This window comes from Pelmatolapia mariae, linkage group LG8 (genome assembly GCF_036321145.2).
Source record: "Pelmatolapia mariae isolate MD_Pm_ZW linkage group LG8, Pm_UMD_F_2, whole genome shotgun sequence".
NCBI lineage: Eukaryota > Metazoa > Chordata > Actinopteri > Cichliformes > Cichlidae > Pelmatolapia > Pelmatolapia mariae.
Window position 1 is genome coordinate 831,715 of NC_086234.1, and position 24,959 is coordinate 856,673.

Here is a 24,959-nt window from a genome sequence, read left to right on the forward strand (position 1 = left end):
GACCCTACAGCGGATAGTGGGAACTGCGGAGAAGATCATCGGGGTCTCTCTCCCCTCTATTAAGGACATCTACACCACACGCTGCATTCGCAAAGCCACCAGCATTGTGGCTGATTGGACACACCCCTCTCACACACTCTTCACACTCCTGCCATCTGGAAAAAGGTACCGAAGCATTCGGGCACACACATCCAGACTGTGCAACAGCTTCTTTCCACAAGCCATCCGTCTCCTCAACAAAAAGGGACTGGACTGATAAACACACACACACACACACACACACACACACACACACACACACACACACACACACACACACACACACACACACACACTATCACTCAGCTCAACTCAACTACCTCAAAGCATTGAGACTGGGCTTACACATCAACCTGTAAATGCTCTTTTTGGACAATATTTTTATGTTTACTGTTCCTGCACTACCTACCTAGTTAGATAGTTAGTTTTAGTTAGATAGTTAGTTTTTGTTCATTTATGCTGTAATTTATGTTAGGTCAGTCTGTCCTGTCTCTAGTTAGCTAGTTTAGTGTTTTCTGTTAATTTATGTTGTAAATTTATGTTGCATGTAGCACCTTGGCCCTGGAGGAACGTTGTTTCGCTTCACTGTGTACAAACTGTATATGGTTGAAGTGACAATAAAGCCAACTTGACTTGAACTTGACTTGACTTGAAACAATAGAGTTTATGGAGTCAAACAGTACCTTGGAATTTCTCTTGCTTGATGAGATTAACTGAGAAAAAGATCCTGATCTGGCTGTTTTTATGGTTTCATGTAAGGAAACCCAAAGTTCCCTAAGGTGGAGCCTGTGAACTTCGAGTTTAGTTGATTTCCAAAGGCGTTCTACTTTTCTACAGAATCTTTTGACCTTCCTGACGTCATCATTTATCCATGGATGAGCTCTTTTTGAGGCAGCAATGACAGATTTCATAGGTGCCACTGAATTTAAAATCTCCAAGCAGTGATTGTTAAAACACTGTGTAGCAACATCAGCATCAGTGCAGCCACTGATCACATGAGGGTCCAACATATTAGAAAACTTCAAAGCAACATCCTGATTTATGAACCGCTTATGGAACATGAGATTAGAAGGTGGTGTGTACAGAGGGAAGCTAAGACTAAAAGTAACACAGGAATGGTCACTCACTTGTATGTCCTTAACACAGACATTAGTTATGTCTAAGCCAAGGGAAAACACAAGGTCCAAGGTGTGGCCTTTAACATGGGTGGGTCCAGAGACATGCTGAATAAAATTAAAAGAGTCTGTAATCGATAGAAAGTCAGAGGCCATGCTACAGCTAAGATCATCCACGTGGAGGTTGAAATTCCCAATCATTAAGACTTTCTCCAGTTTAATAATGGAAGATAAAAAGTCCGTAAAATCTTGAATAAAAACACCAGCGGGGCCGGGAGGGCGGTAAATTAAAACACAATAAAATATATCTGAAGAACCAACCTTAAGAAGTTGTGACTCAAAGGAAGGGAAAAACTCAGAGTCCATAGTCCTGTAAGCGAGACTGTCTCGGTGAACAGTGACCAGACCACCACCACGACGGTCCAAGCGTGGAGTCCCGATGAAGCGACAGCCGACCGGGCAGAGTTCATTAAGGTGGATAAATTCATTCTGCCGCTGCCAAGATTCCGTGAGAAACATGAAGTCCAGACTATTACTGCTAAAAAAGTCATTCAGTACAAATGATTTGTTGGCTATGGAGCGAGCGTTTAGGAGAGTGATCCAAAACGGAGGTGACAGGCTGACGTCATCAACAGCTGATTGACAGGGAATTGACAGCAGACACCTGGAAAGAGGACGTAGTCTCCCGGTACCCCTAGCTGTGGAACTGTGGTCTTGTAGAATGAAAGGCCAAGGTGAAAACATCCCGCATCTCCAGACAAGATGCCGATCCAGGTAATCATTCTGTTTGCCCGTGATGAAAAGCTGAGCAGGCGGTAACCGATCGGCCTTATCCGCGTCCTGGAGGGGAACCGGTACCAAATACCGGAGACGTTCTCTACCATGGAGTGGAGGAAATCCCCTCTGTCGGGCGCGTTTCCTTTTAGCCTGGACACCAGACCTACAGCCCCTTCTAGACGATCTCCTTAACCTTGTTTTTGCTCCTGGGTTATTGTTTGGAGCTAAGAACAGGTACCGGTAGTCGGGAGAGGGAGGAGGGCAGACAAACGGCGGAGGGAAAGCCTGGTGGTAGCTCTGCCAGCTGTCAAAAGTTTTTTCCATACATATTTTGTTAAACTTAATCATCATCTTGGCCTCCAATGACGACCTGTTTGCTGTTGCATGCTGCTGAAAGGCAGTGGGGAGAGAGACACTTGGGCATTTATTGCAGCATATAATGTGTTTTCTGGATACACTGTGCTTTTTCAGCATTCAAAGATTGATGGCACCGTGTCAGAGCTGGCTATGAATTTCAGACGGATCAGGCCTTAACTTAACAAAAAAGTTATCAATCGTTCTTTTCATCTTTTCTTATTACCCACAGCTACATCCACTTCTGTCAGGCCTAGGCTGCTCACTAGGGCTGGGTATCATCACTGATTTCTATAATCCATCGATTCCGGTTCTCAAAGTCCTGATTCGATTCAATTTAGCCTCAGACAGTCAGAAATATTATAATTCTGATCATTTATCAGCACTGATACATGTGAGACTTCATCAGAATTGTGAACATCACAGCAGATGCCTTTGTGTCAAAGTAACTGAGAATAAAACACAGAAAAACATGAAGGAGATTTTTCTGGTCTGGCTTTTTATAGCAGATAACCTTAAAAATATTCTGCAATTTTGCACAATTTTAAAAAGTTTACATTTCTTCAATATTGAACAGCAGAAATTAGGCTTTCTTGTCCGAGGTCATTGAAGTGAAAAAAAGAAAAGAAAAAGACAGCGGCTGACAGCGCTGTAAACAACGGTAGACTGGTGGGTAATAAGCGAATGAATAATGCAGAAAACAGAGATTTGAGACGGGAAACTGTTCTTGAAGTACAGAGAGAGAGAGAGAGAGCTGTGCATGAAGTGTGATTTTATCGTGGTGGAAGCAAAACAGCAAAACTCAGAGGGAATTCATGACGACATTGATCAAATATGAAGCGCAGTTTGTAGATTCTTTTGCTGCTGGCTCGGCGAATTTTGGTTGGAGAGACAAAACCTGCAGCTCAGAATCAGCGCAAAAAGACGTAAACACAGAGCAGACCCGACGCATCAGAAACGGTAAGCTGTCGGCTTTCAGCCCCTACGGCGTGTCCGTGTGCGGGCCCTCGGGTGAGAAAGCCGAGAAAGACAAAGCTGATTCTGATGCGTTGGGTCCGCTCTGTGTTTACGTCTTTGTGTGGAATCCGTGTGCCTGCTCTCATTTGCTGTTTGGTGGTTGTTGAAATAGTTTTGTGAGCTTTAATCTGACAATCTGGCGTTTCTGACAAAACACAGTTATATTTAAAAGTCGATTCAGGATTTAATGAATCGATATCGCTTTATTCAAGCTACTCACCTCTCTCTTCCACCTGCACTTTCAACTGGACCGCGGCCAATCAGAGAAGTCCCGCCCCTGACTATCTCTGATTGGTTTAGCCCACGATAGGGGCATAATGTGTGTCTGTTGTTGACCACACAGAGAGTTGCAGATATTTTTTTTATTTTTTTTTGTTACCCGAACAGTTGGTCGCACCGGTGCAACCAAATATTTTTTTTTAGTCGCACCACTGAAAAATTTGGTCGCATTTGCGACCAAATTGGTTGCACTCTAGAGCCCTGCGTTAAACAGATCGTAAGACTCCTCCTTATCAGGGATGTAAATCCTTAGGTGACGGCCAAGCAGAAAACAAGGTCATAATAGAGATTGAAAATGTGACGTCATTCAGGTGTAAAACCGGAAAGGATTCTGGGAACTCGTGGCAAGAGGTACTAGCGCACGCAGGCTTTCAATTGAACTCAGTTAGACAGCGATAAAAAGAAACACAAAAAATGGCAAGAAGCTGTTGTATTATTAACTGCATTAGCCGGTCGCATGACAGCCACGGGAAGCTGACGGGTAAAGAGATCGGTTTTTATCGGATTACGTCATGGAAGAGGAATTGTTTAAGCCATGTTTCTGAAGTAACAAAGAGCCGACGGATGGTCTGGATATACCAAATATAACGTCCCAGAACACTCCAGCTCACATGTTAGTCTGCTCCAAGCATTCCCACAAAGGTCAGTGTTTTGTAGTAGTTAATACGTCAGTTTTCTTAACATCATTGGTGATATAGGTTACAAGCAAGTCTGGCGCTGAACAGAAATGGTCGCGCTATGCTCCTTTGTTTATTGTGCATAAATAGTGAATTGTCCTGACACAATATTGCGTTTCGCTTCTGTTATTACCATGGTACATTGACAAAAACATATACTTTTATTCACAGGATAAAACAGTTTTTTTGTATCACTAATTGCCCAGTACGATTACAACATACAATATTATTGTCACTGCTACATTTCTGTAATACGTACTAGAAATTATTTCCACTACTAATTAATTACCGTTGAGCTCAAAGGTCCTATTAATAAACGGTTAACGAATGTGTATTTATGAAGACGATTTGTGAGACTGGTAAACTTACCTTTGTTCGTACGATGGTCTTTCGTTCTACACAGTGCATTTCAAGGTCCTGTACCCATCCGTCGGTAAACTGTACCTGGGCTTGTTGCAGTGACCTGAAGTTACTAAAAACTTCATGAGTGTATGCACTCACTCCAAGAACCATATAATTATAAATCTGAGCGTGGTGAAAGTTGGGCAGCACGCTGACGTCTTTTGTCCACTCTGTGTGCTCGTAAGGGTCTGACCCTTTCACTCCTTTGATTTTTTCCTCGTATCTTTTCTTTGACTTTTAGTCGAGTCTGTCTTTGTACGGTCCGGCATTGTTCTCCTTCATTTTGTACATTCCTTTTTTGGGGAGCAAAGAAAAACCAAGAAGGTATTGGAACCGGAGAATGAACGTTTTGCGGTGCTGCAAATGCTTGCATTTGATGCGGTACTTGGATTGCTTTGCCACGAGTTCCCGGCCTGCAATGCACGAAAGTCACGTGATCTGTCAATCTCTATTCTCTCTGTGAGGGAGGAGGTATAGCCCCCCCCCCCCTCCCCCCTGTGAGAGGGGCCAGAGTGTAAGAGTTTGTGGAATGTTCTTTGTCTGTGTCTCTGTATATAAGATGTAAGGGCAGTGGCCACAATTCAGAGATGGTCCTGGTGTTTCACTGGGATGCTCTCTCCACATTGCAATGTGTTGATTAAACCCACTTCAAATCAAGCTCACTGGGTGTGTTGCAGGTTATTGTTAAAATTTCCATAACAATGCGTACTTGTGCGTACTTGGGTTCTCGTGTACTCGCCATACGTCATCAGTCGGAGACCAAGTACTGTTCCAATTCAAAGTACCCATCAAGCCGAGAACGTGAAAAATTCCCAGATGTGTTCTCGCTCCGCCCGTTTTATCGAGCATGCATCGGTGGTCACTTGTGTGGACTTGGTACAGCTAAATATCCCAGAATGCATTTCGCAACACCTCTGTGAAAATGTCCGAGGAGAAGACGCACAACTGTAAGTTAAATACTACTATTGTTGTAACATGCAGTGCATTTTCAATGCATTTTTATGAGAGAATATAGTTATTTAAACTTCGAATGTTTAGTCAATTTAACAGTTGTCCTGATTCGCAATTTGAGGAGAAGACAAACGACTGAAGAGTCCCAGTAGATGTCAAAATAGTGATTTTATTAAGCACATATATATGTGGGGAAGATGAGCATCATCACACTTCCAAAGCTGATCTCCCCAGAACAACAAATGAGGAGTGGTATATATAACAGTTGATGACGAATAATATGCGTCAAAGCACTTGGAATTACTGGAAATCTAAGTATCAATTCTCGTAATCCAAGAACATTCTCTTCCATCGAACCCTGAAGACCCTTCACTCCCTACACCAGATGTTCTCTGTTATTGCTGTTCTCTGTTATTGCTAAACAGTCATGTACACCGGACAAGTCACGTAGCAGTTTTGAGCAAAACAAGTTGAGATACGGTGTGTGTATGAACAGGCCCCACCATGTGTGTCTTGTCCTCCGTGACCCTCCTCCAAGTCATCTGTTGCCGGGCAGACTCCCCTGCAGCAGGCTGTGCTGGGCCCACAGGCCTCCATGCTGTGATTTTATTATATGTGGTGTGTTATATTGTAAGCAGATATGGAGTCATCTTAACTTTACCTTAATTTTCTCACTTCCCCATAACTTCAAACCCATCAGTTAACAACTCTCTAATAAACAATATGGATTACATGAATACAGTTAAACCTGCACTGAAAGATTATTATGCCATTATTATGTGATTAGGCTCCCCCTAAAATACAAATTATAATATAACTTCAACAGATTCAATAAATGCTTTGATGAAATGATAATGATAAATGATGCAACAGTGATAATACTGGTTATGCATAATAACAGTAACAGTAAAAAATATCCTCCTTTCCACACAGTACAGACCCTAATTAAACATTTCTTATGCTTTTTTCGGAGCCACCTTGCCCGCCAAATAGCGAGCACAAGAGGTTCAATGTGCCCGAAGAAAACTGCCTAATCTCTGCATTTTTTTTGGAAATATTTATCTCTAAAGGCTCTGATTTAAATCACTTTGGCATTTTTAATCGCCAGTCGTTCACACAAATCTTGTACTATCCTATATAATGTTTAAAAACCTTAAATTATTTCTATGTTTGTATCAGCATTAAGTTTTAATAAAGCATCTGATTGTTTTGCTGTCATTTTCCCTACTTTTATTTGCTGTATTATTAATATATTAATGCAATATTTAACGTTTTATATTTTAATCAAGGGACAAGTGAGGAAACACGTGCTCTCATTAAGTGGCTGGCGGAAAATGAGAGCCTGGGAGGAGGAGTTGGCCGTCCGATTGGGGTCTGGATTGTGGGGCCTCCCTGCTGCTGCGGAGTCGGGGTGGTCTGCTTCTCTCCACCCCAGGGAAGAGGGTAACTGTCACGACCGGGCGGCCAGACACAGGTAAGTGGACTCAAATGCAGACACCACACGGAGGGTTGGAGGTATAGTGCAAACGAACAATTTATTTGGCACTCAAAAATGGCACACCATGAAAGAGGTAAATGAAACAAAAAATGCTATACGTGAACTAAGGGCAAGAGGGAAAACATAGACCTCTGAATATTAGCTACCTACTAACGTAAAGTTTCAGATTACGGTACTAAGAATCTGTAGCTACAAACACACTGTGATTGGCAAGGGCTAGTAGACAAAACTGTTACTAGGGATGCTGTGAAAGTAAACAAGACTTGGCTAGGACTATCTCCACAATAATTGTTAAACAAGTAAACAAGAATCACACTGCGTGTGCAGCAGCAAAGTCCGAAGGAAATAGTCTCTTTATCTGGCTGGGCACATTATTTGGTATTTTCTGGAGCAGGCACACAAGGTACAGGGTCACAGGGTTTCTCTGAGTCATTGTCTGGGTTGATGGCGAGGCTTGGAGGGGATTAGAGGTCCGAGTGAGGCTAAACCAGTTCGTGCACACTCACTGTGAAGTGTTGGGCAGGGAGGCAGGCAGGTGAATAGCGCCGAGAATAGAAAGCAGGCCAGCGACGGGGAGTAGAGTGGTTACTGACAGCAAGATCCAATCCACTGTGAAGGTGGGTTAGCTGACGTTCCGGCGAGGAATGTTTGAGAACGCTGGTCTTAAGAGCCTCCCAGCAAATTAAACACAGGTGCCACAAACGAGGGGTGTGGTGACTCTGCCCAGTGATGGATTTACTGGCACGCAGGAAAACCCAGCACTCACCCGGACCATGACAGTAACACCACCTGGGTCTGGGTGCAGTTTCCCCCTCCAGGGGCAAGGGTACCTAGACCCGGTTCTTAGAGTACGCTTGGGGAGTGTGATTGTGTGCACAGTGTCTCTCTATGTCTGTCTCCACGTTGGTTGAGTGTGGAGTAATTGCCTATGAGAGCATGAGGGTGGGAATGGATGTTTGTATCTGTGTGTGCCTGTATGTCTGTGTCTATATGTCAGGTCGGGTATCAGACGCCACCTCTCTGGGGACATCTCAGACCCTCCAAGGTTTGGAGGCCTATCTCCCCCCACCACTTCCCCTGCCGGTGGCAGACGCCCTCACACTTCGATGCGTTGGTGGTTCTTTGTGTCCGGGGATGGGCGCCCAGGTACGCACCGGCTCACTCCTGGTGGCTGCTTGCCGGGGCCTGGAGCCTGGGGCTCGCTTGGGCCCCTTCGGGGGTGGGGTGCCCTCGGCCTCTTGGCCTGGGGCTCGGTCACTCAGGCACAGCTGGCTGCCGGCGGAGCTCACGGGCACGTCACTGCAACCCCCCCTGGCTTCTGCTCCGCGGCTGCTGAGTGATCCCTCATCTGGGACTCTCCTCAGCTCTTTCTGGGACAGTGGCGCGGCTGCCCCTCTGTTGGTCTTCCTTGGTCTCTTGTGTTCTGAGGGCCTCTGGATGTCTGGAGTCTTGATCTCCTCCATACCTGCTTCATGCCCTGGAGGATGGGGCTGTGGCCCCCCCACACCCTCTAGCAGATCATTACATGAAGGAACCTTTTAAATACAAGCGCGCTTGTATTTAATGGAACCATGATGGTTCCAGTTCAGGTTTGTGACGGTTTTGTAGTTTTTCTGTTGGTCCTCAGTCTCATCCCTGACTCTTTTTCAGGAGAGAATTTCAGAATTTTCTGTTTTTCTTCCCAAATCTCAGTGTTATTCATGATTCCCTCCTCTCTCCACCTTTTCCCATCACTTTGGATCTTTGTGACATAAATGTGTTGGCCTAAAATGTAATGTTTCTGCTGAAGTCTCCTTATCTGGGCTCTTCTGTTTATCATTCATTAAACTGATACGTTGGTTCCAGCAGGTAGATGAAGGCATTTCCCAGGAACCTTAATGGCAGTGATAACAGTGATAATGGTGCTTCAGTGGAATGATAACATTCACCGTGGATGGTCTTGATTTTACGAGCTCCACGTGTCTGAAAGTTTGTTCCTCTCCAGTCTGAAAACTTTGTATGTTCAGAGCTGGGACCACAAACGTCAAACAATCACATAATTTTATATGAAATATACTTTTTTGTCCCCTTGTAGACCCGTGCTTTCAGGGAAGCTGCCTTTGCAACGAGTCAGTGACACCAAAGGTAAATGGAAATAAATAAATAAGTAAATAAATAAAGAGTAAAGAGCAGAAGCACAGGCCGGTGAACTTAGTAGCAACAAACACCACAAAACTTTGACCTTCCATACAGCAATTTAAAAATGTTATATTGATTTAAAAGGTGGATTGATGTGGGTACAAATAAACTTTTAAATGAATTCAGCTGCATTTTGGGACGAGAAGGTAAGAACTCGTACTCAGGGTCTCATGAAGGGGCTTAACCGGAGACTGAACAGACTCAAGAGCAAATCCCAAACAAGGACCACACTGAATGGTTATGCTGATTTATTGGAACAAGTAAAATGACTGTTACAATAATCCAAACAAGAAGAAATAAAAGCATCTGACAGCTGCAGCGATCACCCACACAGACGTTAAAGAACTCTATTACCTTGTTGGCACATCTGAGCTGTTTGCAGCCCTGATGATCTTTGTTCTGACTGTTTATGAGCAAACTGTGTGCCTGTTATTGATGGTTGCCAATAAGTCAGCAGGAAACATACAGATAAACACTTTGATTGCCATGTTTAGGTTATTCATGTGTCAATAAATCATTAATCCTTTGCTATAAAACAGCTCAGACATCAGATCTCCTTCATATCATTTTTTAGAACAATGACGATGAAGGTAAGTTTAGAAAGTTTAACTTTGTTCATCAACAGATTTAAAACATTTCTCTGAAAGAATCTGAGCTGATAGTTTTTTACAGGCTTTTTTTCTGTTTTTCTTAATAAATCCAGTAAATGTTTAAATGTTGATATTCACAAACTAACTTATGGCCTGTGCTGAGACTCAGAGCTGCACTGTGATGTTTTCATGAAATCAGAGAACGTTGGCTCTGAGGTTGAGTTTGCACTGCTGCTGAGTGACAGTCAGAAATGCTGCAGCTCTACATGATGCTGAAATAAAATGAGAACATCTGTTCCAGCTGCTGTCAGTCCTCCTCCTGGTGCCTCTGCTGAGCAGCTGTGCTCCTCTCCTCCTCCCGCTGGACTGCAGCGACATCTACAACGAAGACAGCAGCCGACCCAGCGGCGTGTACACCATCTATCCCATCGGAGCCACGTCTGCTGTCCAGGTAAGCTGGAGCTCACTGGAACTGACCTGCTGCACCTCCTGAGCTACAGCCACACCACAAATTCACCAGCTTGTCAAAATATGGGAATTTTCATAATTAAACTACATTCTAATGAGACAATAGAGTAAAATATACTTGTTTTAGTTTTAAATGTACATGAAATCTTGTTTTTTTATATGAAACAAAACGCATTCACATGTGCCTAATAATATGGCCAACACTCATAATCGGGACGAGGTTTGTTTTACAGCCCGAACTCTTAAACTAAGAACGACACACTTACTTCCTGTCCCGGAACAACGCAACAGAAAATGTAAGAAAACCAAAACAACAGTTTTCTCTTCAAATGGCTACAAAACAGGAATAAAATGAAAAACATCCAACAATTAAAGCTGACATGAATAAAGGCTAATTTACTGTGTGGAGTCCCAAAGAGTGACGCAGATTTAACTCTGTCTGTGAAACTGGATTTAATAAATAAGAGCTTAAGTTTAAGTTTAAAGTCAAGGTTGGCCTAAATGTAGAGTCACACTAAAGCAGCTAAAGATGTTTGGACACACGGACGCAGGTACGTTCAGCCTCACACACAGTTTTCTTCTCCTGGTAACACGAGACGTCCAAACTGTCCAATCAGGTTCAACACACATGTGACTGTTACACTGTTATTAAAATGATTATGACATAACAGTTTCTGAACAGTCGCTCATTAAGGTCGAGCACTAATAACTGTTAATTGTCTCCTACCTGTCAGCACATAACTCACTAAATAAATAAAGCCTGTGGTTTGGACACTTATTCATGGCACAGTGGGTGGATTTGGAGTGTCCCTTTCACAGACGTTCAACAGTCAAACCTAAAATGTGAAACCTGCAGAATGCTTCCTTTCACTTCTTACTCATATTTTTATATATACAAAAACTGAGCAATATGAAAATATTTCAGTGTGACAAACTTTCTTTCCTAATAAAAACAGTTACAAGTAAAATCATATAAAACGACACTAATCTGTTTTAATGTTGAAGCTTGTTGTTTTAGGCATTTAACAGTTTTTGTTCACAATCATTAAATGTTTGGATATCCTAAGAATAATATAGATTATGCATTTATACTTTAACTGTTTTCTAACCAGAAAATACACAGAAAATACCCCATCTGGTTCATTTGAAGGTATATTGTGCACTCGTAAAAAGTGTGTCATTTTTATTCCTCCACCTTTGTGGTGAAAACATCCATGATTACACAACATATGGTTTAATTACTGAACACATTCATTTACTTCTTTTACTGTCACTTTAAACCGAATGCATCAAATGTTGGGTTTGTTTTTACAACACAAAATTAAAATGTAACAGTTTTATCTTCTAAACAAACAACAAATATTTGTGACATTATGTTAAACTGTTCCAAAGAAAGAAAATCATGTTCACTCACAGGTACAGTTTTTATTTTTTATTTTTGTAATGTTGTTGATATTGAACATATTTAAAATAATATTTTAATATTCTGTGAAATGTGTATGAAATATTCAGTTAAATTAAAAATAGTTTTACAGTTTAATGATACTAATTTATTTATAATGTCCAATTTATAAAGTCTGAGCTGAGCACTCAGTAGGAGGTTAGACTGGGACCAGTTACAACCAGTTCCTGCTGATACTTCTAATCAAACTGATATCAGTATTACACACTGAGATGTTTCATTAATGTGTGTGTGTGTGTGTGTGTGTGTGTAGGTGTACTGTGACATGGACTCACTAAATGGACGCTGGACGGTGAGTATTTGAACTCCCAGCTTATTTTCATTTTGTGTGTAAAATTCAGTTTTATTTATACAGGAAATCACAACAACAGTCGCCTCAATGTGCTTTGTATTGTAAGGTAGACCTACAATAATACACACAGAGAAAAACCCAACAATCATTTGACCCCCTATGAGCAAGCACTTTGGCGACAGTGGGAAGGAAAAACTCCTTTTTAACAGGAATGACTTAAAATGAAATGATAATGACTCCAAGGTTCCTCACAGTGTTACTGGAGGCCAAGGTAATGCCATCCAGAGTAAGAATCTGGTTAGATACCATATTTCTAAGATTTTCAGGGCCGAGTACAATAACCTCAGTTTGATCTGAATTAAGAAGCAGAAAGTTAGCGGCCATCCAGCTCTTTATGTCTTTAAGACATTCCTGCAGTTTAACTCATTGGTGTGTGTTATCTGGCTTCATGGACAGATAGAGCTGGGTGTCATCTGCATAGCAGTGTAAATGTATGCTATGTCTTCTAATGATACTGCCTAAGGCAGGGGTCGGCAACCTTTAACACTCAAAGAGCCACTTGGACCCAGTTTCCACAAAGAGAAAGCACCGTGACCCACAAATCCTTGTTCACATGTAAAATGACGATAACACTGCATATACTAGGCTAGTGTGTTGCTTGTGAAATTTTATTTCCACCAACGCCCTAAAGTCGCAGGGCGTTGGTGGTACCTGTCTGTGGTTCTGACTCGTCTTGAATGGCGTGTATGTCCAGCTGGTTATCCACCTTCTCGTCCCCAGGTGTTCCAGAGGAGGACGGACGGCTCGGTGAACTTCTACAGACCCTGGAGTCAATACAAGATGGGCTTCGGTATCCCTGCCAGAGAGTACTGGCTCGGTGAGCAAAGTGCAAAGCTGAAACTCTGATGTGACTTTGTGGACACATGTGGAACCAGAGAAGCTTCACATATCAGAGACTTGTGCATGTTTGTGGTTGTTTTTAGGCCTCGAGAGTCTCTTCCACCTCACTCTGAGGAAAAAGTACGAGCTGCTGGTCGACATGGAGGACTTCAGTGGAAACAAGTCGTTTGCCCGTTACTCCTCGTTCTCCATCGATCCAGAGGCCGACGGATACAGACTGCACGTGTCTGGATTCATTAACGGAGGGGCAGGTGGGGAAATAGTCTGCTCTGACTCTGAGAGATGAAGAAGTGTCAGGTCTTAAATCTGGTTCCCCATTTAAACTTAGTTTGAAACCTCCAACAAGTTTAGTTCCAGAGATGTTCCATTTACTGATGATGTCATTACAGCATCATGTGATCTTCGTGCTGCTCAAACAGGAGTCGCTCACCGAGGGCTCTGCTGACTGTTTCCATGGAAACAGATAAAAAGGTTGGAGCTGTATCCCACCACAGATCAGGTGGTGCGGAGACATACAGGATCAGCAGGTAGCTGAACCTGCTGCTTCTTTGAGTCCAGTCTGTGTTGTGGTCCACTGAGAACACTCCCAGTACTCCCAGTCTGACTGGCATTAGTGGTAATGTTGGGATTGTTCATCTGTGTTTCTGCAGGAGACAGTCTGAGTTATCACAACGGACAGAAGTTCACCACATTTGACAAAGACCAGGACAGCTCGTCAAGGAACTGTGCCAAATTATACCTGGGGGCGTTCTGGTACAACGACTGTCACAAGGCAAACCCTAACGGGGTTTATCGTTGGGGGGCTGATGGTACTATCTTTGCTGTTGGTGTGGAGTGGTACCACTGGAAGGGTTTTGACTACTCCCTGAAGACCATCAGCATGAAGATCCGTCCTGTGCAGTAAATCTCTCTCTTTCTTGTAATCTCAGAGAATCTTTAACTTTCAGAATCAGTAGATGACATGAATGTTTCAGAGCAGCAGTCAGACTGTGAGTGTGGAAAAGTCTCACTAAATTTGTGAAGCTCTGATACCTGATATGAATCATTATCTGATGCATGCTGATAATAAATGAGAAGCAAACGTCTCTTGTTGTCTCCTGTGTCATTCTTTGCTGCCCTCTAGTGGTCACAGTAACAAACTACAGCTCCACCTTCTTCAGGGGCAAAATGCAAATATTAAGTTTCCAGATTAATTTCATATCTATTATCAATAATAAATCACATGACTTCTCATAATGAGATAGACCCCTGAGAGCCTACACAGACAGGTTCTCAATGTGCTCTGATTTCTATCATGTCCCTGAGTGAGTCACCAGCTTTACCTGACTTCACTTTCAGGGACAAGATTGCCTTAAAATTCCCTCCCAAACTCTTCCAAAACTAAGGCACTGAGTGTGTGTGTGCGAGCATGTATATGTGTGTGTGTATGCATGTGCACGTGAGTGAGTGTGTGTGGATGTGGGTGTTTTTGTGTTTGGGTTACAAATTTAAGTACAATAATGGCAACATTTAACAATTCACTCTAACACTGACGAACCTTAATTGTGGGACGGCATTATCTCCTCTGCTTTCATAAAGGACGGTCCAGTGGTTTGCTAATGTGTTGGGAAAAGTAGATAAAACCAAATATAGAGACCAGCCACGAATAACTAAAAGTCTAAAAAATACCTGTAAAATAAAGATTATACAAAGTTTTGAAGCTAAGAACAGTGGAACGTGAAAATAAATATAAGACTTATAAAATAAACTCAAGTATATTGAGATGTAGCAAAAACAGTACTAATACAGTGTAAACAAAGCTAACTTTGTTGATACTGAACTTGAATCATACTTTAGATCAGCCTGTTTTACTTATTGTTTTATTTGTGCTTTGGTTTGGGGAAGTCGTTTCTTTCCTGATCTTTTCCTGTCTTCTGTTATCAGACCTGAGATGTGACTGCTCTCTGCTGTTGCTGATGACTCCAGTTAAGTCTACAAGACACGCTGTGGAAGTAAATACAAACAACGACAGTTTGGTCTGCATTTATTCAAAGATCACATCCCACAGACTTAGAGGGTCCACACTGTCTGCACTGTATATAGTGAAGTCTGCAAGTCTTAGATCACTGAAATTTGTTTTGTGCCCACATTATTCTGCAGATCATCAGAATGAAAGTTATTGGCCATGTTTGCATAGCCCTTTTTAAAAATGTGCTTTCATGACATTATTGTGAGTGAGGTGGTGGTCAGGGCGATCCACACTGACAAGTGGGACACTGAATGTCACCTCTCCGGTGGGGAGGGAGCCTGAGATCGTCTAAATTGGAGTCTGTTCTATAGTAAATGCTGAAAAATATGTTTAAGGAAGGAAATAAGTTGGTGTTCTAAAAATCTGATTGTTTGCTTGCAGGACAGCAGGAGAGATGAGTCCTCCGTCACAGATGGTCAGTGAAGATGGTCAGGTTCAAGCTCACTGACCCTCCAACCCACATCCACTGCCACTGTGCTGAAGGGAAGTGGGGATAAAAGCATAATGGGATTTTTTTTTAAAGTAAGTTACAAAAAATTATTTTTTAATTTAGTAGAAGTGGTTTGTCAGCAGGTAAACAGTTAGTGCTGCACAGTCAGAAACATCAAGTTATTCTTAGTACTGCATGCTCCCAATGAATCACTTGTCCTAACGTAGTTCTCAGCTTTAGCTTTACTTTGGTTTTTTGAGGCAACAAGTTTGCATAGTTTTATTAAGTTCTGGGAAATAATTAGATTTTACAGCATGTGGCTGGTGATTACATCATTTTAAACTCATTGTAAAATATGAATGCTGCCCGGCCTTGGCTGCTGCTGACTCATGCCAACAGACAGAGGTCACACGGGGTCAGCTCAGGTGTTGTAATAGAGAAACTCGCTGGTCCTGTGAGAGAAGAAACAGTTCGGTTCAGTTCGTCTGTGTATTGTGTCACTCTTCCTACTTATTTCCTCATTTATTTTTTATTTTGAAATCTCGTTTGTGTGACTCTGGCTGTGTCATTTCCTGTGTCGGGTTGTTTCCAGTTGTTTGCCCTCAGCTGTGTATTTTTAACTAGTTGTGTCTATTTAAAGTCCAGCCGTCGGCAGTTTGTCTTGACTTCCTGTGCACTTTCTCTATGGTCTGTTTTTGTTTTGGTTATTTCACCTGCCAGTGTGTTTCCTGCCTCTGGATCCACCTTAGGTAACAGGAAGCTGTTCAAGTTCCTCCTTGCACCAACCGAGCTCCGTGCTGATTGCTTGAAACATGGATCAGCATGGTGTGTGCTCCCTGCTCCTCCTGCTTTTACTCCTGCGTTCAAAAGGTAAAAAATCATGTGACTTACAGGTGCTGCTGTATGTGATATGAAGTGTTGCAGCATTATAGAGTCAGTTATAAGTGAAGACCTTAAGGTGAGCTTCAAGTTCAGTTGGTATTTCTGAAGGTGTTTCTTTACAGTCCCTGAAAAGCTGAGAAATGTTTCTGTATTCAGAAAATAAAACTTGAAATCAAGACGACTGAATGAAAACACGGTGAGCTGATAATTCAGGCAGTGTGTAAGTGTTTACCTCCTCAAACTGTAGTAAAATATTCATCATGTTGTGCAGGTGTGGCTGAAGATGAAAAATACTTCCACATTCTGAAGACCTGTCAGTTCATAGAGAAGAGCTCACCGTCTGATGTTCACTATCAGGTTCAGTACTGGTACAACGGACTCCTCCAGGCGTTTTACAACAGCTCTACAGAGAAGGTGGTCGGATTCACGCATTATGGCAAAGTGTTTGCAGATGAGGTTAATAAAAGTCCCGACTACCTTAAAGTTCGAAGAAATGATCTCAACTACTACTGCAAAGTCCTTGGTGCTGTGCTGTACAAGAATATTCAAGTCAAAGCAGGTAAGCAGCAGAGAGGAGGAGCCACATCAGGCCGCCTACACTCTTTTTATTTGATCTAACAAAGCTGTTAACAACAGACTGAGGTAAGTAAACCTGTGGTTACATGCTAACCTGGCAGAAATAAGTCTGCAGCCAAAGAAATGTTGCTGCCCAGACCCCCCCCCCCCCGCTGTGTGATACGTGATCATGTCAGGTCAGGTTTAGTTTGGGACTTTGAGCCGTAAAACCAGCTCAGCAAAGTAGAGATTCACTCACCAGCCACTTTATTAGGTACACACATTCAACGGTTCATTAGCACAAATCTGTCATCAGCCAGTTACACAGCAGCATTTCAGGACATGTTGACATGATGATGACAACCTGCTGAAATCAAAGTGAGCATCAGATTGATGAAGAAAATGAGTTTGAACATGGCATGGTTGTTGCTTTGAGCGCTTTGAGTTTTAATCCAGAAAACAAACATCTGTGAAAACAATGAAATGGAAGAACGCTGAATTATAAAACGAGCTGTTAGCTGCCGCCTCATTAAAATGTTAGAAATGCTCTGACACGTCTCTCTGCTGCAGTGCCTCCTGTCTCCAGGCTGAAGTCAGTGACGTCTAACAGCAGTGAAGACTCTGAGGTTCTGGTCTGCAGTGCCTACAACTTTTACCCACAGCAGATCCGGCTGTCCTGGCTGAGGGATGGCGTGGTCATACCTGACCCCCCAGGCATGATGATCACAGAGATGCCTGGGGGAGAATGGCGCTATCAGATTCACTCCTACCTGCAACGCAAACTGAATGCAGGACGAAACATCACCTGCAGGATTGAACATAGGGGACTTCAGGAGCCTCAGCTGCTGAAATTAGGTAGGAAAGCAAGTTTGCTGCTACAGACATTTATAAAACACATTTGTGTGATTCCTTTAAATGCCCGCCTCGTCCTCGGGCCTTTGTCATGACGCAGACGTAAATCAAATCTCCAAAGTACTGTTGTTACATTTAGAAATAAATATTATATTAGAATGCACCCTTTCATGTTAAATCAGTGCCATCACATCTCATATATCACTGACTGTCTGAAAAGAAGTGACACAGCTGTCCTGCAGGTGGTGAGGCCACATCGCTGACATCAGCTCAGTTTCTTTGAACTGTTTTTCACCCGACACTACAGTGACCGAACAAACGCTACGTAAACATTTTCAATAAAATGTGACAAAATGTGTGTTGTTCTGCAGAGCGGTCTGAAGTGCAGTCAAACAGCGTGACGCTGGCGTGGGAAGGAGCCATCCTCGCAACGGGGCTGTTTGTCCTGCTCGCCTCTGTAGTATTTCATTGCAGAAAGACTCGGTGAGCAGAAAACAACACGTGCATCCTGACACTGATGTCAGAGGAAATCGGTGCATGTAGTCACTGTGTAGTCAGTGATTTTGTACATTCAAAACTCATTCAGCTATGAAATAAACCAAAACTCTTTGGATCTTAAGACTCATTCTACTCTGATTACAGTTGTATAATATTTGTTTGAAGCTTTTATTATGAAGGAATTCCCACATGCACGGATACTTTGGACCTGCCGGGTTCTTTTTGCTCTTTGTGTCTGCAGCTGGGACTCACCGACCTTCATGTGTTAAAGTAATGATGGACCCTGTTTGTCTTTGCTGTGCTGAGAGATTTGTAGCATAACATGGACACTTGAATGAAGAAGGAAGAAATTCAACCAGATGTATTCAGAGCCCACAGAAGCTACTCAAAGTGTAAATTATGTTATTAGGCAGTCTACTTAAAAGACCTTTGTGTGTTTCTGTCAGAGTTTGGGTCGTTAAAAGTCAAAATGGAAATCGAGAAGAGGACAAAGACATGCTGTGGAAGAGAGACAGAGATTAATAACAGGTATGATTCAGTGCAGAGAGGTCTATTAACACCCAGAAGAAACACCCAGTGCATCATGGGAATCCCCCGGCAGCCTACACCTATTGCAGCATAACTAAGGGAGGATTCAGGGTCACCTGGTCCAGCCCTAACTATATGCTTTAGCAAAAAGGAAAGTTTGAAGCCTAATCTTAAAAGTAGAGATAGTGTCTGTCTCCTGAATCCAAACTGGAAGCTGGTTCCACAGAAGAGGGGCCTGAAAACTGAAGGCTCTGCCTCCCATTCTACTTTTAAATACTCTAGGAACAACAAGTAAGCCTGCAGTGTGAGAGCGAAGTGCTCTAATAGGGTGATATGGTACTACAAGGTCATTAAGATAAGATGGGGCCTGATTATTTAAGACCTTGTATGTGAGGAGCAGGATTTTGAATTCTGGATTTAACAGGAAGCCAATGAAGGGAAGCCAATACAGGAGAAATCTGCTCTCTCTTTCTAGTCCCTGTCAGGACTCTTGCTGCAGCATTTTGGATTAACTGAAGGCTTTTCAGGGAGTTTTTAGGACTTCCTGATAATAATGAATTACAGTAGTCCAGCCTGGAAGTAATAAATGCATGAACTAGTTTTTCAGCGTCACTCTGAGACAGGATATTTCTAACTTTAGAGATGTTGCACAAACTTTTAATAAGAACACACCCACAAATGTGTGAGTGTGAGAGAACAGAGTTGTACAAGCTACACACAAACACATTTGTATAATGATATTTGCCATTAACTGATAGTGGCAAATGGTGGAGAAAGTATTCCCTTAGTAAAAGTTTAAATACCACACGAGCCTCTGTTCTGGTTATTTAGTTCTAGTTTATTGTTGTGATTTTCTCCTCAGTGGTAAAGCTTTTACTTTGAAAGTCACTGTAAGTGTGACGACTGCTGCCAGGTTGACTGTCATCAGTCGTCACGAGGTCTGAGCTTCAGCTTGCACTTCGTGTTGTTCCTGAGTACAAAGTGAACGTATGGACTCCTCTCTGATGTTACTGGCTTTGACTTCCTGTGTGTTCACAGCTCATGCAGGTAAACCTTCTTCCTTTTACTTATGTTGCTTTTCTGAGGAGTCTTAAACCAGTATTTCTAGTGTGTTTGTCTTACACCCATGATATCATGATGTGAGTCTCCAGCATTATTTCTCTTTGTGTTCATGGACAAGATTGTTGTAAAATAGTCTTCTGAACTCTCTACAGCCAGGATTTTAAAAACAAAACTATAATACACTGAAAGTGAAACTAAGATTCATTTTACTTCCTAACTTCTTTGTAATTTGTTGTCATTCAAATCAAATCAAATCAAATCACTTTTATTGTCACATCACATGTGCAGGTACACTGGTACAGTACATGTGAGTGAAATTCTTGTGTGCGAGCTTCACAAGCAACAGAGTTGTGCAAAATACAATAATGTAAAACAAGCAAAATATAAAAATGGCTAATCTAAAAAGTAATAAATATATGTACAATATGTAAAGGTATATACATTACTGAATGTGTATACTAAATATGTTTTCCTACGTGTGTGTGTTTGAGTGTGTATATAGTATGTATATACATGTTTTACAAATGAAATAAAGTAAACAATAAAATAAGATATATAAAATATACAGAGGTTGGTATGATTCAGCACCAAATACGCTGCGTTTGGATCCTTACCTTGGGCATCCATCCATCATCTGCTCAGCTGTGATGTTGTTCTGCAACATGTGCCACAGACAGTGCAGTACTGTTACATATACTTGAAGTGTCACGGGCTGCGTGGCAGACCGTGGGGATATGTGGGAATGAGGACCCAAAACGCAGACTCTGCGATGCAAACAGTGCACTTTATTTACAGTGAATGCTGTAAACACAATAAATCCCCGTAGCTCCCTTGACTCCCGTGTGTGTGTGTGCTCCCCTCCGATGTCAGTGCTCGTGCTCCCCGCTGTTGTGTTCTCGCACACCCCGTGCGTGCTGCCGTTCAGGTCCACTCTTCCACCTGGGGGGGAAAACCACAAAGAAACAGCCATCAACACCAACCCCGGCAGGCATACACGAACTGCACCATCGTAAGCTCACACACACTAACTTGGGAAGACAACTCAATGATCCCGCGCCGGTGGGAGCTCCAACACTCTCCTAAGTAGCTCCCCCGACGAGCCCTGATCACCAACAGGTGTGTGGCAGGAACTTCAGGTGTGGCCAGTCCTCCTGCAGGGCCACACCCATCAGGCCTGCATGTGGCTTTGCTCCATCCTCCAGCCACACCCGCAGACACACACACGTACACACCCACACCCTGCCTATACATATGGGTGGAACACAGACTAACACAGCATTGTGCAGAAACACACACATCACCAAATAATAACGATAATAATAATAATAATGATAATAATAATAACAATAACGGTCCATCCTGCTCACGGACCCCCGAGTCCTCCAGAGCAGGGTCCGTGACATGAAGCTTGAGTTACACTGGATCAGGCTTAGCAGCTCTAAGTTAGGTGTGTAGAGAAGATTCATGAGAAGCAAACACAGTAAACAGTGTCAGAGCAGCAGTATGACACACTGAGCCTCCACAGGAGGCGTTCAGCTGTAGGTAACCTCTGTTCAGCTCACACTGTCCCTGTAGCTGTGCAGGATAAACGCTGTGAAATACATTAGAAGCATAAAAATAGAGTCAGACTGCAGATAAAAGAGAAACTGTTACCATGAAATCCCAGCGAGGTGCTTTCTGTACAGACACAGTTTAACTGCTGCTTTGTTTCCTCCTCCAGCTGTTCACGAAGAAACGCTGTTCTACAGCTGCTCCGAGTCTGGTGACGGTCTGGTACAGCTGCACTGGGACGGAGACCAGATCACGTATGCTGACTTTAAGAAACAGCATGCAGTTTGGACAGCCCCCTTGCTAAAAGATCTGGGGACAGCCATACTTTCTTGGTTTTTCCCTCTAGCTTTAGACAGCAGGACTAGATGTGAATTCTATCTTGACAGAGCTGTGCGTCTGGACAACAGTTCAATGACATTGAAAGGTAAAGCCAGATTACTTCAGCAGGGCATTGTGTGGAGATGTGTGGTAGTAGTGCAGACCTGAACCTGAACCAAGAGTCAGAACAGAACCAGAAAACTCTGCGTGCTGATGTTTTACAGCATTAACAGGGTTAACTGATTATCACTAACTGACCGTGTGATTTTGTCAAAGCCCCAGCAGTGGTCATCTATCCCATGGACGAGGCAGAGACGGGAAAGAACAACACCATTTACTGTCACATCAGGCACTTCTACCCCCCCTCCAACAATGTCACATGGACCAGAAATGGCATTCGGGTGACAGAGGGTGTGAATCTGAGCAACCCGTATCCTCAGACGGATGGGACCTTCAATCAGCTGGCCAGCTTCTCTTTCCAACCACAGTCTGATGATGTGGTGGAGTGCAGTGTGCAGCATCAAGCCCTGAGCCGCCCGCTCATCACTACATGGAGTAAGACAGTCGCGAGGTTTTCTGGACACAAACTTGACCATGTGTATTATGTCTTTATATAAACTGGAGTTTAAACACAGCTCGGCCTGTCCTCAAATGGTGGCACCAGGAGACTCCGTAGAATATTTCAGCTGATGGGAGCAGAAGTTAAAACATTTTTACTGTTGGTCAAACACACTGTTAGAGAAACGGCCGTGACTCACGTTTGCAAACACTAAAATCTTTATTCTAAGCACAGCGAGGCTTTCTTAGCATTAGATGAATTATAATGTCCAATCCTTTGACCTTGTTGCTCTAAAACAGCCCTAAAACTCCTTTCTAATGTTGTTTTTCAGAAAGGATTATAGCATGTTGTACCATGAGAGAATTCACTGCTGGAGTCCATGCAGCTCACATTACTGAGAAATTCATGGACAAACTTTTGAGCTTATATCATAAATGTGTTTCTACTCAAGAATTAAAGAATGTAGAAAAGAAGTTCTTTACAGCAGTTCTCAGACCTCATGTTTCATCTCTTCAAAGTATAGCAGTATTATTATAGTATTACATGTATTACAGAGACCACAGGGACCTATTCAAGACACGATGAGTGATATTCATCCAAAGTATTCAGGTTATGAAACACTGAGTACTAAAGTGCCTCAGGTTTGATCTCTGGATCTCTTTCTTCTCCACCAGCACCGCCCATGAAGCCTGCTAGATCTGCAGCGGCATGGGTGTGTCTTTCTTTAGGACTCCTGTGCATCGCTGCAGGAGTCATCATCTTCATCATCTCTGCGAAAGAGTCCCTCCGACATAAGCTATCTGACTTCTGGCGGGCTGCGTACCAGAGGGCTGCTGGATGAGCCTTCAGAATACAAAGATGTTATTTTAACATAATTCAGTGAAAAGTATTTTATTTTGTATCCTCCTGAGAACCAGTCGATTCATTTATGTCTGTTAATCTTTGCTTTCTTTGTCTCATTACCTATGATTCACTTCAGATGTGTCCCCCTGTCAGTGTCCTGTCTGTCTCCTGTTGTGTTGTCCTTCATGCTGTGTGTTACTTCATTGTCTGTCTCTAAGTCAAGTTAGGTTTCATTTGTTGGATGATTTTGCTTCTGCCTTGTATTATGTTCATGGGCAGTAACCTGTAAAGTAACGAGTAAAGTAAGGGATTACTATTGTAAAAAGTAATTAGATTACTGTTGCTTTCCCGTAAGCACGCTGCGATACTGCATTACTAAACCGTGATGTTGTTTGTGAAAGTGTCACATGACAGTGATGTAAGAGAGTGCGACGTCTGTGGCAGCAACAGACGTGTGCAGATAAACAGTGGATAACATGGCGTGTGGGAGAGAGTACGACCATGCAGCGTTTAATGTGTGGAAGTACTCACATTACTTTGAGTTTGATTTGGTAAAAAGTGACAAAAACATTAGCGTCTGCTGTTCACTCTGTGTGGGAAGAAAACTTGTTTTTACAGCGAAAAATTAAACTTAAATCTGAGCGAGCAGATGGTGGTTTGAATTCTTGTGCCATGGTTTCCTTCGTCTTTCATCCTGTTATGTTTTCCACGTCTCCCCGGCGTGTCATGCCTGTGCACTCCTTCGTTTTCCTCAATGCTCTCTCTTCCCCTCCAGTCTGCGTCTCTGTGCATTTCCTGTTTTATTGTGAAGATCCGTGTCTCATGTGAGTGTGTTCTCTTTTGTTTCCTTGTCTTGTCTCCCAGTCAGTCCCAGTGTGTCACTTCGTGTTCGTTGGTTTGTCTGTGTTCTTTCCCTGCATAACTCCGTGTTATCTCCCCGTGTCTCCCTGCGTCACCGTTTCTGGTTTCAAGTCCATGTTTTGTTGGTTTTTCCCAGTATAGGTTCCTTTGCTTCTGTTCTTGCCCGATACAGTCCTGTTTATTTCTTTACCGGTAAATAAAGCTCACTCACATCTGAAGCTGCTTGTATCTTGGCTCCTCTGTCAACCTCCACTCGTCTGCCAGATGTGGCAGTACGAACCCGCCACCATAGACCCAGCCGCATTCGACCCGTCCGAGGAGTTCCAGGGGGGATGTTATATACACCATGGAGATTCTCCTCAACCTGTGGCTGAACCACCCTCCAGAAGAGCTTCGCCACGCAGTCGAAAGCCGGCTACAGCGGCTCTTTTCCAGCCTTCCGTGGCTACTAGGATCGCTTCCCCCGATCGCTCAGGACTTCATTCGTAAAACACCACACCATCACCCAGCCACTACTGTTTTGCTGCCCGACCCGCCGGAGGATGTTTTGTCCGGCCTGCCGGTCCAGCCTTCAAAAAGAAAGCAGCGCTCATGCCACCGCCCCTCACTGCAGTCGGACCCCAGGATTTCAGAGCACCTGGCTGTGGTGAGTGAAAAGGACGATTTTCCTGTTTCGGACTCGGGACTATTTGTTCTGGGGGCTGATGATATTAATACCTGTGGGTTTTCTGCTCCACCTATAACTGAAGGCACTAATACTGCCTTTTGTGTGGCTACAGTGAAGTTAAAGGACAGTGTTTATTCTGCTCCTTTTGAGCCAGGACATATTGACTCCACACACAAAAATTCAAGATTGGTTAACTCTGTGCCTGTTACTGTGATTGTTAACTCTCGCTCTGAGAATTCAATTGACTGTACTTTCTCTGCTCCTTCCGAGTCCAGAGTTATAATAACCATGACTGCTAATTTAAAGGCTGGGAATTCTAAGAACTGTTTATCAGCTGCTCAGCTGC

General features: G+C 43.0%; 3 protein-coding genes across 3 annotated transcripts; all 3 read left to right on the forward strand.

Moving 5' to 3' along the window:
• Positions 1 to 6,945: 6,945 nt before the first annotated feature.
• Positions 6,946 to 13,903, forward strand: LOC135933528 (microfibril-associated glycoprotein 4-like). Its single transcript, XM_065471610.1, has 7 exons — positions 6,946 to 7,085; positions 9,184 to 9,233; positions 10,165 to 10,328; positions 12,061 to 12,099; positions 12,880 to 12,976; positions 13,083 to 13,250; positions 13,650 to 13,903. Exons 1-7 carry the CDS (start codon positions 6,946 to 6,948, stop codon positions 13,901 to 13,903), a joined length of 912 nt encoding a protein of 303 aa, XP_065327682.1.
• Positions 13,904 to 16,108: 2,205 nt separating this feature from the next.
• On the forward strand, positions 16,109 to 18,307 carry LOC134633113 (H-2 class II histocompatibility antigen, E-S beta chain-like). Its single transcript, XM_063481973.1, has 4 exons — positions 16,109 to 16,307; positions 16,591 to 16,878; positions 17,445 to 17,729; positions 18,098 to 18,307. Exons 1-4 carry the CDS (start codon positions 16,250 to 16,252, stop codon positions 18,211 to 18,213), a joined length of 747 nt encoding a protein of 248 aa, XP_063338043.1. The 5' UTR covers positions 16,109 to 16,249; the 3' UTR covers positions 18,214 to 18,307.
• A 1,385-nt stretch (positions 18,308 to 19,692) lies between these two features.
• LOC134633299 (RLA class II histocompatibility antigen, DP alpha-1 chain-like) lies at positions 19,693 to 24,133 on the forward strand. The gene is made up of 4 exons (XM_063482177.1): positions 19,693 to 19,799; positions 21,535 to 21,789; positions 21,960 to 22,238; positions 22,917 to 24,133. The coding sequence occupies exons 1-4, from the start codon at positions 19,742 to 19,744 to the stop codon at positions 23,081 to 23,083; spliced, it is 759 nt and encodes a 252-aa protein (XP_063338247.1). The 5' UTR covers positions 19,693 to 19,741; the 3' UTR covers positions 23,084 to 24,133.
• Positions 24,134 to 24,959: the final 826 nt, after the last annotated feature.

Excerpts from the sequence above, each read along its gene's own strand:
- LOC134633299 (XM_063482177.1), top strand. The coding sequence starts at position 19,742 with ATGGACTCCTCTCTGATGTTACTGGCTTTGACTTCCTGTGTGTTCACA. Across the intron at positions 19,800-21,534 it reads TGTGTTCACAGCTCATGCAG|CTGTTCACGAAGAAACGCTG; the intron begins GTAAACCTTCTT and ends TTCCTCCTCCAG. Across the intron at positions 21,790-21,959 it reads CAGTTCAATGACATTGAAAG|CCCCAGCAGTGGTCATCTAT; the intron begins GTAAAGCCAGAT and ends ATTTTGTCAAAG.
- LOC135933528 (XM_065471610.1), top strand. The coding sequence starts at position 6,946 with ATGAGAGCCTGGGAGGAGGAGTTGGCCGTCCGATTGGGGTCTGGATTG. Across the intron at positions 10,329-12,060 it reads GAGCCACGTCTGCTGTCCAG|GTGTACTGTGACATGGACTC; the intron begins GTAAGCTGGAGC and ends GTGTGTGTGTAG. Across the intron at positions 13,251-13,649 it reads ATTCATTAACGGAGGGGCAG|GAGACAGTCTGAGTTATCAC; the intron begins GTGGGGAAATAG and ends GTGTTTCTGCAG.
- LOC134633113 (XM_063481973.1), top strand. The coding sequence starts at position 16,250 with ATGGATCAGCATGGTGTGTGCTCCCTGCTCCTCCTGCTTTTACTCCTG. Across the intron at positions 16,308-16,590 it reads TTTACTCCTGCGTTCAAAAG|GTGTGGCTGAAGATGAAAAA; the intron begins GTAAAAAATCAT and ends CATGTTGTGCAG. Across the intron at positions 17,730-18,097 it reads GCCTCAGCTGCTGAAATTAG|AGCGGTCTGAAGTGCAGTCA; the intron begins GTAGGAAAGCAA and ends GTTGTTCTGCAG.